Genomic DNA, 9792 nt, shown 5'->3' with positions numbered 1-9792 from the left:
CCCTCCCACTGCCCCAAGTACATTCACTATGCAACCTTAATTGTGGACTCTTGTGATAACCATAATACCCTATCATACATCACTTTTAAATTATTCACTCCCTCATCTGTTTCAGTGCAGTATACACAATTTAGGCTGGATGTTCTTGTACACAGGTAAGAGCCTGGCAGTGAGGGGAAGCTGGTGCTGAAGGAGGAACACAGACCTGTTCAAAGTGATAGGGATATTCAGCTGTCAAATTTATTTCTTCAAATTTTTGGGCTCTGGGGTGTGACTTGAAAATTGTGTGTGGGCCAAGGCTTTGACGCTTTGCTTTGTGGGTCAGAGCCCTTGGAAGTATTCCGTTGCTGGAACTTGTGGTGAGGAATCTGGTTGGTGCTATGGAAACGGGTTCCATCAGCCTTCTTGAGCACTGATCAGCCCATGGAGTGAGTCTGGCGTGCCTCTGGAGAGTGGGGTACTTACTCTGTTGAGGGGTTTCAGGTACTTCAGAAAGGAGCAGATGCTTTCCCAAAAATAGAAGTTGGTCCAGGGAAAGCCATCTCAGGCTGAGCCCAGAAGGAAAAGAACACGCTCAGAATTGTGAGCTTCACATATCAACGGTAAATAACATTGCCTGGTGTGTTGGGAGTCACTAATGAAACTGCTTCATCTTTCATGTTTTCATAGGTGACACCTTAAAGTATGCTGTAAGGTTCAGAGACAGAGGTCTTACTTAACAGACTTCTTTGTCCTGTATTACATATCCTGTGTCTTTAGAAAATCTGCCCCTCTCTGGAAAAGCAGAACAGGGTTGTATTATAGGGAGCTTCTTTCTTTAGTTTTTGGAGTATGTTTTGTTTTATTCAAAATCATTCTTTCACTGATAGGCTCCTTTGAGTTGGGAATTTTACTGGAAGATGTTTTTCCTCTTCTGGACAAGGGCTTTGGCAGGCCTTTCTCCCTCTGGATGTCTGTCTCCTACACATATATCTCAGTCTGTAGCTCAGGTCTCTGCAGGTACATGTCCTCTGATCTAATAAGACTTTTCGCTTCACCTCTCTTCGCCATGTCCGTGCAGGAGAGAACCACAATCTGTGGTCATGAAGGCTTTCACTGCAGTCTTCATCCAAGTGGCTTTTCAAGTCTGTCCTCCCATAGTATGTTCAAGTTTTATTCTTGGGAACAGATTCCTTCGCAGGCTGGCATTGCTTCCCAGGCTAGAAAGACTCTCAGCACAAGGCATGTGTGAGTCACCCTTGGATTTGGGAACAGATGTGAAGTTTTTCTTATCTGGTGAAAGGGCTCAGCTGTCTCCCTCATGGATTGGTGGTGGGACGAGGGCACAGGTGCAGACCTTCCAGGGTCTGTTGGTCTCCCGTTGTCCCAGCAGCACGTGGATAGCTCTTTTGGGTTCAGGACAGGAGTTCTGCTGCTGCTAACAGTCTTGCGAGTCTCTTCCTTCCTTCAGCCATTCATGTGCAGTCTTGCTGGAGGCCAAACCAGTGAAAAGAAATGGTCCCAGGCCAGTGGTGCCCACTGTAGGTTTGCTAATGGCAGTGATAAGAAGAGTGGGCCCCTCACCCAGGCCGAGCCAGGTTCCCCTGCTCAGTGTGCTGTGGGCACACAGAGAAGCTGGTTTGATCCACACAAGTCTCCTCAAGCATGGAGGGCAGAGGTTGTCGAGAAGATCATGGACTTTATAGCCAGGAATGAAATGGAATGTGCCCTTGAACCCCATTCACAGCAGCATGATTCAGGGTCCAGATATGAACAGGGCAGACTGTACTTGCTGAATTTTATGTTGTTATCAAAGCAAAGACTGGTCCAAGTGTTTGTAAGAGAGCCCACAAAGTAGAGCCTTGTGCAGAAATGTAACAGACAGCCTCCCCAACTCCTGGGCTGAGGGGTGGACAGCTCTCCTTCACTGCCCTCGGGTGGAGCTGCAAGTTGATGTGGTCCATGAGGACACGGGCTGGAGAGAGGACCTTCATGGTTCAAGGTTTTCTATTGGTTAAGTCAGAGATAAATGAGAATGAAAATGCTCTCAGTTACTAATGAATGAGGCTGTGCTTAAGTAAAGCAGTGGGATCTGCCAGGTTAGTGTGAGAGGCTGAGGGCGAGTGCCCAGGCTGCACAGGCCTGTGCTGCAATCCAGTGGAATCCTGGCCCCTCCATTAGCACAGTGTGTAACAGCTGAGGGAGGTCAGAACTGCCTGGGGGCGCTGACTCACTGACATGTCAATTTTCCTGCAAAATGAAGGGGAGACATCTCCCTCTCATCTCCATTACAGAGGAAATGTAAATGTATTTCCAAGGCTGCCTTGGACTTGATGGAAAAAAGGAAAAATTGGTGGTCTTCCCCTTAGGGAGTTTCTGTGGTTCACTTCAGATACCCCTGTCATGTGGGTCTCTTCTACGAGAAGCGGTGGCTGAGTGGGGCTGGTCCCTCTGATGTGCTTAGCCTGTCATCTGTTGTGTCCTAGGCATTTGAGCTGGCCACAGGGGACTATCTGTTTGAGCCGCATTCTGGGGAAGATTATTCCAGGGATGAAGGTGAGTACTGCCACTAGCTGGTGCCTCCACTGGGTCTCCTGTGAGTCCTGAGCTGCTGGAGAGGGCTTTGCACCAGGGTAGAGCCAGGATCTGGTTTCCAAACACGGAACTCCGTATTTGCTCCGAGTGTGGCCCCTCCTCAGTGAGTGGGCAGCACTGGCCTGGCCCACGCTGTGGAGTCTGTGGTCCAGACCCCCCTGGGCAGGGAAGGCCACTGGCCGAGGATGCAGGCTACACAAGCCACACCTCCTTGTGACCCTTTTATCCAGGCACTTGTCCTGTTTGGGAGCCACATTCTGGCCACAATTCCATCTGCAGACCTGACCATCTCCATGCTTACTTGCTTGTGGTGCTGGGGTGTCCTGGGGCGAACAGGTGTCAGTCACTGCTGGCAAAGCGCCACATGGTGCCTGAGGCCTGTCAGCCCCAGAGCCTCTGCATGGGTGTGCTGCAGACATTGTTGATTGGAATCTATTTCTGATTTTTTACTAATTTCAATTTTTTCCCCTCTTCTTTTATCCCATCCTCCCCTTTGCCCCTCCCATTCCCGTATCCTTTTTTCTCTCCTTCATAGACCACATAGCCCACATCATAGAGCTGCTAGGCAGTATCCCAAGGCACTTTGCTCTATCTGGAAAATATTCTCGGGAATTCTTCAATCGCAGAGGTAGTACCTCTTCTTTTTGAAAAGCGCCACGATGCAGACAGAAACGGAATAGCAGCTGTGATTGTAGCACAAATGGTGACAAAGGCATTTCTCCTCAATTCGAAAAGCAGCCCCCACAGAATTCCTGTGCTGATCTCAAAATGGACAGGGGAACGAACGACCCTTGGCCTTGCCCTAACAGCAGCCCGCGGCCTGGCCCATCTGGTGCAGCGTCCCGAGGACAGGCCCCTCTGGTGTGTCCGCCTGCTGGTGGCCTCCAGTGGTGACCCTGAGTCCAGGGGCCTGGCCAGGGACGCCAGCATGCTCTGTTTCTGTCTGCGCGGGCAGTGGCCGTGACTGCATGCAGTGTACTGATTAAACTGTCATATGTTTCTGTTTTGCTGGCAATGTTTTCCAATGCAGATCACATAGCATTGATCATTGAACTGCTGGGAAAAATCCCTCGAAAATACGCTATGTTGGGAAAATATTCCAAGGAGTTTTTCACCAGAAAAGGTAACGGTATTTATACAACACTAATTTTCAGCATAGCCTTCTCCCAAAAGGAAAAAACTGCATTCATGTTTGGGCAGTGAAGAAAGGTGGATTTTACAGCTGGGGAATTCTGCTGAAGAACGAAGTGAATGCCCACCTTCTGCTCTCTGTGGAATAAGCCTTTTGTAAGAACGCTCTTTCCTGCATCATCCTGCACTCCCCTGCCTCAGCTCATGCACCAGTTTGTGCATTTAAGTGATTGTGAAAAGATCTTTATGTAAGTCTTCACTACCAGCTAGACTTACCTTTCTGTTTGTGCACCCAGGTTTGTCTGCAGCAGGACAGGAGAGGCCCAGAGGCTGTCTCCGTGACCTGTCGGGGCAGCCATCCTGGAGTGTAGGAGGGCTGCTCAGTGTAGACAGCACATCTCAGGTCTCACTTTCTCATTACATTGTGGGTGATTTCAGGTTGCTTTTCTTGCTCGTCTGCCCCTTGACATGGTTTTGAGTGACTGTTTTCACTGCTCTTGTATCGCCCTCAGTTAGTGATCATTTAAAAAACAATACTCAAAAGCCCATCGAAGTTTTGTGGTTTTTTGCTTTTCAAAGAATACTCTCTAGTGCTATATAACCTTTTTTGGTGAGCATCATTATTGTTCTTAATTCGTGTTTATTTAGTTTAGATATTTTTTAGTTAATAGAAATAAAAGAACCTTGAAAGATATGAAATTATCTTAAGAATTATGAATTATCTTAAGAATTATGAAAGATAATTGACAGTAGCTCAAAAGATGAGAGAGCAACTTGAGAGTTCCGAGCATTTACGTTAATGAAGGAAGGAAGGGGAGGAGGAGGAGGGGAGAGTTGCTGATAGGTGTGAGCAGCACATGCACTTTCTAGAAACTTCTCAAAGTCCCAGATACTTCTCTGAACTCCCTCAGCCAAATTTGAAAAATCAGTTTGACTTCCTGTCTCCCATAAGATACGGCCTTCTTCTCACAATGCTAATTCTTTTTTGTGCACTTGAGTGATGTGCTGGTAACCAATCCTTGTTTTTAGCCTTTAAATAGTATTTGTTACACAATCAAGACCTCAGAAGGCAAGTTCCTGGTGGTGGGGTCTTTGCTGCTCGCTCACCGCTCTGAGCACCCTGATCACACCCCTTGTATTGCTGGGACCACCTAGTGAAAAGCATTTGTGCATCTTTGTAATCTTAAAGGGTTCATCACAGGGGAAAAAGTTGTCGACTAATCAACTTTAACTTTTGATTCAGAGGATCTGGTTGCTGAGTGTGAGTCACTGGCAGAGTGCTCACTTGTCCTCACCCACAGCTTTTCTCAGGACATTTGGACCTCAGGCTGCTGGTTTTGGGGTTCAGTTCTTCAGTCAGTGGTAGAATGTGGCTTTGATCTCTCAGCTTTTAGCTGCAGACATATCACATCATCTCTGAACTTCAGCATCCTTTCCTGTCAGACAGATAACAGGTGTGTGGGTATTATTTTAATAATAAGGGAAATGTTATTAATAGCTCTGACTGTTGCAAAGCAAAAGTTATAGATAGGAAAACATTATGACTATAAACATTATAATCTAAACAGTGAAACTACTGAGAGAATGGACTGAGATTCCCTAGGATACATGCAGGAAATGTTTAAAGATAGAATTTTCTTTATCTAGGAAAAACTCCAGAGTACCCGTGCGTCATCAGGTGCTTTTGAGGAGGTGTTTGCTGTAAGGTAACCTGTAGAGTGAAGGTGTATTTGGCATCATTGCTGATAAGAAATCATTAACATTAGACTTGGAGTGATCACAGTCTAGAGTTCTTTCTTCCTTCCTGAACATTTAACACGGAGAAATTACCTCACATGGCGAGGACCTGGGCTTCCAAAGGTTGGTTGTGTGTTTGGTGGCCAGTGAGCTCAGAAGTCACAGAAATAATTTTGTTTTATTTGAGTGGAAGTTTACAAGTCCTATGACATTTTCATTCAGTCATTGATAGACATTTTATTTTATAACATTTATTGCAGTTGATGAATGTAGTTAATTATAACACATCTGGCATACATTTATTATATAGTTCTGTTTTGCAGGAATAAGAGTCTGTCATGAAAATAGATTCCCCATGTTCCTGAGGATGAGAGAAATTATTTGATTAAAAATGTATTTTGGCATTTTACACTAAATGAGACAGTTTGGGAAATAAAGACAACTTTAGTGGCGGTCGTGGTGTTAAGTACCATAGAGTTGTAAAGGACACATAGCGACCCTATGAACAAAAATCTTGAGTGCAAAACTTTCATCTTTTCTCCAAGTTCATAGAGTTTCCAGAGGCAAGCATTTCTCTTTGGAAGTAGATGCCTCTCTTGCTTCCAAGCCTGTTTTATTTGGGAGATACACAAAAATGGCCATCAGGCCCAAAAGCCTTTTTAAAGGTGAGGCCAAATCCTATCATTTCACACTCTGTTGTGGGCAAGAGCCACACCCTGATCTCAACCCCAAACCATAAAACAGACCTCTGCAGAATCACTAATCTTTCTAGCCTGGGAAGACCCCAGACTGGCAGACAAAAAGCCTTTTTAAAGTCAAGGCCAAATCCTATCATCTCTCACTCTGTTGTGAGCAAGAGTCACACATTAATTTTTTTTTTTTTAACTCAAAATACCTTTGTGTAAAAACTTAGGCTAAAAAGAAGGAAGTCTCAAAATTATGATCTGTTTGTTTAAGTCTCCTCAGAAGATAGAGAACTAGAGTGAAGTAGACTTCCATCCCTCTGTCCTGTTTGAGGGCAAGTTAAAGTTGAAAATCAAATGCAGCTTGTAGTCATCCTGTTTTCCTGCTCGTAATCCAGTGTAAAATCATTGTGACCCCTGTAAATCATTCCTTGGACAGGACTTAAATAATTAAGCTCTTTCTTTCTTTCTTTTTTTTTATTTGTGCAGAAGACCATAATTCTCCTTCTCACCCTGTCATGCTGAGCTTTCCATCAGTTATTTGCACCAAAAAGCTTTAAGAAACCCGTGTGGCTGGCTGGCCTAATAGAATCAGCTCCTCTGTGGGATTTTTAAACCAACCTGCCCTGGGGAGGTTGCTGGGCCCTCAGACGTGTTCCAGCCCTCAGGTGGTGATAGAGAAAACACTGCAACCCAGAGCACCCTGTCCTGTCTGCTGCTTTTATTGCCTTACAGCTATCCTTTCCAGAACATCTTTGTGTAGAGAAAGGAAGATCCAAAGGGAACGGTTGACCTTTTCTTTTTCTAAACAGTTGGTTTTTAAATGACGTCCTCTCAAGTGTGTGGATCTTTAAATGGTAGTTGGTCACAGAGATTCATGTCAGACTACAGATTTTCCTCCCCTGTGTTCCTATGTATCTACGTTGCCTACCTCTCGGGTAGTGGGAAGTTCCTAGCCCACTTGTAGTGCATACTACTCTCTGGTTTAGGCCTGCATTAACTGTGGGAATTGGAAACAATGGACTTCATTCCACCAGGCACAGCATCAGGGACTTCTTTGGGACGTTTCCCATGAATTGTATAAAAATCTATTTTCCCAAAAGAAGTAGTCCTGCTTTCTATGTTCTTCATATTTAATGCTACCAGTTGAAACTTGCTAAACTGATTTTATTTTCAAAATTCCTTAAAACCTACTCATTTTCATTTCTGTGAAGAATAAAACTATTTTTGTAGGCTTTTGACCCCTGGAGGCTCAAAGCAGTCACTGCCTCTCCTTCATTTACTTGGTTTCAGTTTTTAAAAACTAGTCAATTCATTGCAAAAGGACAGACAGGTCAGTATCACACATGGGGACTAGAACATGCTGCAAGCTACACTTTGTCCCCTGAGGACCCTAGTCCCCTGTGGAAGCTCCAGGAAGGACGTTTGTGGAGGCCTAGTTGTGCCTTGTGGCTGCCGGCACCAGTGTGGACAGTGAAGACAGCCACAGGCTCAGCCCCTCAGCTGGAACACGACTCGTGAGGGGAAAAGCCAGGACAGGTCTGTGTGTGCTAGTGAGTCTTCACCACACTCCCATCTAAAACAGACTTGAATTCCAAGTATGACCAGGGGTGTAAATTTAAAAACTCTCCTGACTCAAGCTGTGATGGTATTTTCAGTTGCATTACATCCATGTGAAAGTTGGACAATGAATAGGAAGATCAAAGAATAATTGCTGCCTTTGAGATGTGGTGTTGGTGGAGAATATTGAATAGAGTATGGGCTTCCAGAAGAACAAATCAATCTTGGAGGAAGTGTAACCAAGGTGTTTCTTAGAGGCAGGTATTTTATTATTGAACATTTACCATTTTTACAAGCACATCATTTTTAAAGGAGTGTGATTTAGAGATAGGATGCAGTGTGTCAAGATCTCTCCCCCTCGGGCTGAAAGAAGTACGTCTCCAAGTGGTGGCCTTGCTCATGCTGCATTCCTTTCCGGGGGTGGCCACCTTTCCACCTCCAAGACAGCAGCTTCCTTGGCCTCTCATTGAGGCCAGAAGCTTGTTTTAATTGCTAATGTTTTTAACTAGAGCATTTTAAGAAGAATAGTGTGCACATCATGATTGCAGTTCTGGAACCAGGCAAATGGAAAGACTGGGCAAAAAGAAAAGAGCATTGAGTTAGTGAAGTGGCATTAGGAGTTCTTCCTGCCCCAGTCTTCAGTAATGTTCTTCCATTTGTTTTACAACTGAAAATAAAGGAGGTGGTCTTCTAAATGGATTTGGATACATCAGGGGAACAGCCCAGGTCCCCTGAGATGACCTTTGTGGTGCAGAACGTATTATTATTGCGGACATATCTTGAAGAAAATGGACGCCACAGGGCAACCAGGTCCTGGGCGCCTCCTTTCTGATCCTGGACACAGTACAGCTGGCACGCGGAGCCTCCCATGCAAAGTCTACAGATCGCTCTGGCCTCTCTGCAAAGAGAGAATGTCCTGTGAACAGCTCCAACATAAATCGGATACTCTTAGTAACTCACAGCTATTTTGGCAGTTTAACCTAAAAAATCTTCTGGTGGTAGTTGTTACTGTTGTGGATTATACCTCCTGTGTTGGGTTCTAACTGAAAGGTTGGCATTTCACATCCACCAGCCCCTCTCAGGGAGAGAGTTGTGATCATTTGCTCCTGTTAAGATTTATGGCTTCAGAAACCTGGTGACGGGTCTCCATGCACTGGAATCACCTCAGTAGCAGTGGGCGGTTTTGGTTATGAAAAAAGCCATTACAGGTCACAGATACTAAGTAGCCATCAAGGCTGCTGACATGCTGCACTTAATTCAGGACGGCAAGATCATTTTGAAAAGTATAACCTCAAGGCTTACATGGTGATGTCCTCGAATCTTAATTTTACAGCAAATTTGTAGACTTCAGTGATACCTGATACACATTTGCTTCTAGAACTATACTTTGCAGTACGGTATCCCCGAGACAGATGTTGTTGTTGTTGATTGCCGTCACGTTGAGCATGACTCATAGCAACTCCATCAACAAAAGACCTGAACCCTGTTCTGTAACTGTTGTTATTTCTCTAAATTCATAGAGTTTCCAGAGGCATGTTGTTTAGGAAGTGGATGCCACTCCTGCTTCCAAGCCTGTCTTAATCTAGGGGGGCTCCACCAAACACTGTCCACATATGACTATTTAAACAAATTAATACTCATTTCACGTGCCAGGTAAGCACATGTGTTTTTGTTAGGTGCCATCAAGTTGAGTCTGGCTCACAGTGACCTTAGGAACAACAGATCTGTGCTGTCCTCTTTATAAGGAGTATCTCTAGTATCTTGAGAAAATTCCATGGGATAGCACTGCACTAGAGGAAATTCTTTTTTGTTAACATCTAAGAAATTGAGCGTAGATCTTAAAATTTTTTGCTAAATCCCAAATTAGAGCAAGGCACTTCATCAACCTTTGCAATGAAAATATTTGGGGTGTGCTCATTTCACTTGAAGTACTTGAGTCCTTGTCTCTGTATCAGAGAGCTCTGGTGGCCTAGTGAGTAGGGAGTAGTGCTGCCAACCTAAAGGCATGTGGTTCAAATCCATTAGTTTCTCAAAAAAAGAAATCTGGGCAGTAACTTGCTGTGTGATTTACAGCCTCTGGAAACCTATTGGAGGGTCAGCTGTGTAT

At 44.7% G+C, this 9792-nt stretch overlaps 1 protein-coding gene across 1 annotated transcript in view; it reads left to right on the top strand.

Moving 5' to 3' along the window:
* The window catches only part of SRPK2 (SRSF protein kinase 2), a 131811-nt gene that overhangs the window by 120692 nt on the left and 1327 nt on the right, over positions 1-9792 (top strand). The window contains exons 13-14 of the mRNA XM_006882616.1: positions 2466-2535; positions 3110-3202. Coding sequence (XP_006882678.1) covers positions 2466-2535; positions 3110-3202 — 163 coding nt within the window. The remainder of the gene's footprint in view (positions 1-2465; positions 2536-3109; positions 3203-9792) is intronic.

Source organism: Elephantulus edwardii, unplaced genomic scaffold, assembly GCF_000299155.1.
Source record: "Elephantulus edwardii isolate Elephantulus edwardi_28Jun2011 unplaced genomic scaffold, EleEdw1.0 scaffold00022, whole genome shotgun sequence".
In the NCBI taxonomy this organism is placed as follows: Eukaryota; Metazoa; Chordata; class Mammalia; order Macroscelidea; family Macroscelididae; genus Elephantulus; species Elephantulus edwardii.
This window is presented reverse-complemented; position numbering and strand designations above follow the sequence as displayed.